General features: G+C 36.1%; 1 protein-coding gene across 1 annotated transcript; it reads left to right on the top strand.

The window, feature by feature from the left end:
- The first annotated feature begins 653 nt into the window (after positions 1-653).
- Positions 654-2,948, top strand: LOC132051158 (probable WRKY transcription factor 21). The gene is made up of 3 exons (XM_059442428.1): positions 654-1,654; positions 1,733-1,858; positions 2,516-2,948. Exons 1-3 carry the CDS (start codon positions 885-887, stop codon positions 2,658-2,660), a joined length of 1,041 nt encoding a protein of 346 aa, XP_059298411.1. The 5' UTR covers positions 654-884; the 3' UTR covers positions 2,661-2,948.
- Positions 2,949-3,339: the final 391 nt, after the last annotated feature.

Below are 3,339 nucleotides of genomic sequence, written 5' to 3'. Positions count from 1 at the left end.
ACCTTTGAAATCTGTGACGAGATGGCAGTTTCTCTTCAAAGTAAACAAAGACTCATGTTGTTTACTTTTTCATTCTCGGATTAGAAAACAAAAATAATACTCCTTCCGTCCTAATTTAAGTATCTCAATTTTTTTATTTTGTATAAAAAAAAATTAATATTTTAAATATCATGCATAATAAATTAAAAACTATAAAATTCAAATGACATCGTAATATATCACACATTTAATTTTGGACTACAAAATTGAAATTTTTTTCATATAATTTTAAATTTAATATTCAACTAAATTAAGACACTTAAATTAGAACCTAGAGTAATACTAAAGTAAATCAAAATCCTTTCTGGCTTTCTATGTAGAGGGTTGAAGAAGTGTTGATTAGTCCTTTATTAATACTAGTACTTCACTACTGATTGTCTGTTTTCTCTCTCTTTTTTCTAACAATGATAGTGGATGAAAATTAAAGATGCAGCTTTTGTATCTTTTTTTGGGCATGTAAATTCTCTCTTTAGCTAAGCAAAAGTCTTCTCTTTCACACCTCCCAAATACTCTCTCTCTTTCTCTCTGTCCATCACCACAACAGCTCTATGTAGATTAAAGAATCTAGGGTTTAACATTGCAACGCCATAACTCCAACTAAAGGTCCCTTCTTATCTCTGTTGTTGATTAATTACCTTCAGGGTATGTCTTGCTTTTCTTGTTCATTCTACTTCTATGCTGCCAAGATTTTACCTTACTTTACCTGAATTTTTACTTGTGTTTTGGAATAGCTAAGTCCTATGATGTCTAGTTTTTCTAGTGTTTGCATCATTTGGTTGGAATCTCTTCTATTTTAGGAATTAGGGGTCCTTTTTTCTGTTTCTTTTTTTTTTTAACTTGGTGAAATGGAGGAGATTGAGGAAGCTAACAGGGTTGCAGTTGAGAGTTGTCATAGAGTTATTAATCTTGTATCTCAAAAACCCCATCATGATCAGAAACAATTTGGAAGTAATTTAGTGAGGGAAACTGGAGAGGCTGTTCATAAGTTCAAGAAAGTGGTTACACTCCTAAATTCCAATTTGGGTCATGCAAGAGTAAGAAAGTCCAAGAAAATTATGACCCCTAATTTCCCTCATAGCCTCCTTTTAGAGAAGAATCCAAGTTGCAAAACTGATGATCAGCCTAAACCCCTACAGTTACTTCCAGTTCTAGAAATTGGTTCTAATGTGAAGAGCACTCTTACTTTAGGTAACCCTTCACTGGAATTAAGCTCACATAGTAAAAACTCAAATCCTCTTCAGTTAGCCCAACAACAAACACATTTGTCAAGCTATCAATTTGTCCAACAACAGAAACTGTATCAACTTCAGCAACAACAAATGAAGCATCAACAAGCAGATATGATGTACCGGCGTAGTAATAGTGGGATTAGTCTAAATTTTGATAGCTCTACATGTACGCCAACCATGTCGTCTACTAGGTCTTTTATTTCCTCATTGAGTATGGACAGAAGTGTTACTAACTTGGATGGTAGTAATGGCTTTCATTTTATCGGGGCTTCTTCGCGTTCTGCGGATCAGAGCTCATTTCAACACAAGAAAAGGTGTTCTGGAAGGGGAGAGGAGGGAAGTGTGAAATGTGGAAGCAGTGGTAGATGTCACTGTTCGAAGAAGAGGTTTGTAATTTTAGGCGTCGTATAGTTCCTCTTTGATACTTATGTGTCTTACATGTACTGAGGATTATGTTTTAACAGGAAGCACAGGGTAAAAAGATCAATCAAGGTTCCTGCTATAAGTAACAAGCTAGCTGATATTCCCCCGGATGAGTATTCTTGGCGAAAGTATGGACAGAAGCCGATCAAAGGTTCTCCGCACCCTAGGTATTATTCTAGCTTTTTTCCTGTAAGATGCCCACTAAATTAACATTATTGTCTGCAAATTTGAGCTAAATTATTACTCATTTGAATTACTAAAGGTTTTACCGTGATTGCTTCTTTGTGTATGATGTCTGTATGTGCTGCTGTTTTCTGTCACATAGATTATCTTATCATCTCTTTCACACATTGACCTTATATTAGTGCACTTTCAGTTATCTCAAATGATTGAAATTTGTGTTTTTACTTCTGTGTTACTTTCAGCTGCAAATTTGGCTGTGGACTGTTGCCTGCTCGTTTTCCCCCTTTCATTTTGCTTGAATTTTGTGTCATGTTGTTTTATCTTATTTAGCTGATGAAGATGACAACTCCTTGGATATTTAACAGCATGGAGGATTTACTAGGATTAAATTAATCGGCTTTGCTGCCATCTTTGTCAACTGAAAAAGGGATGTTTGTAACGGTTGATTGTTGATAAAATGTTTGCTTTAACAGAGGATGTGAACTTTGCTGCTTTGTGTGTAGTCTTACTTTCCTTCTAGGATTTTTGGTTTGGTAGTAGCTCCTCCAGCTGTGCAATTTCCATGATTCAAGCAAAACATAACCTCAGTTTATTTTTGGGCAAAGCAGAAAGTAAGCTAAAGTTCTTCTTGGCTTGTGCAGGGGATACTATAAGTGTAGCAGCATGAGAGGCTGTCCTGCTAGGAAACATGTTGAGAGATGCTTGGAAGAACCGTCGATGCTTATTGTAACTTACGAAGGAGAACATAACCATCCTAGGTTGCCATCTCAATCGGCAAATGCATGAGATATCTTCAGAGAAATGCTAGCAAAGATCGATCATTACAAGCGTCTTCTCATACTCTATTTTTGACCGGCTTCAATTGTTTCTGTACATATTTTGCTTTGAAGTGCAGATGGGACCAAATTCTAGTTCAAAATTGCAAGGGTCTATTAGGTATATGGAAGGCAAATGTGCGAAGCCAGGTTCATGTAGAATGATGTGATGCAGTGAGACTTGAGGTTTCCTAATTGTAAGAATATCCTCATCAAGTATGACTCCTTTTAAGAAAAAAGTTAGGTTTTTTGCAAATTATCTTTTGTGCTGGTATTATTATCATACATATTACTTAAGATGCAGGTTTTAGGGTTGGACGTTAGATTTATTTTGTTGCCAATGCAATTTTCATCTGCTAAAAAGTTTCAAGTCCCCCCCCCCAACTGCCCCAAAAAAAAAAAAAACACACACACACACTGCTGGAAAAGGGTTAGAGAAAAAACTATGTTTGCTCAGTCTATTTAAAATGTTGTCGGGTGCGTGTCAGGTTCTCCAAAAGAAGTGGAGGATCTAACACAGATGTGGCTAATTGTAGTCCGAGCAACACAGTGAAAAAGTAGGAGCACTGGAGCAGGATGGTCACACAAAAAGAATAATTGCTATTTGCAGAGGAATTTTAAATTATCTCCTACAGAATCAGTGCTCTATT

The sequence above is a fragment of the Lycium ferocissimum genome, chromosome 1 (genome assembly GCF_029784015.1).
Source record: "Lycium ferocissimum isolate CSIRO_LF1 chromosome 1, AGI_CSIRO_Lferr_CH_V1, whole genome shotgun sequence".
NCBI lineage: Eukaryota > Viridiplantae > Streptophyta > Magnoliopsida > Solanales > Solanaceae > Lycium > Lycium ferocissimum.
Note: the sequence above shows the minus strand (reverse complement) of the source record. Positions and strands in the feature narration are given on the sequence as shown.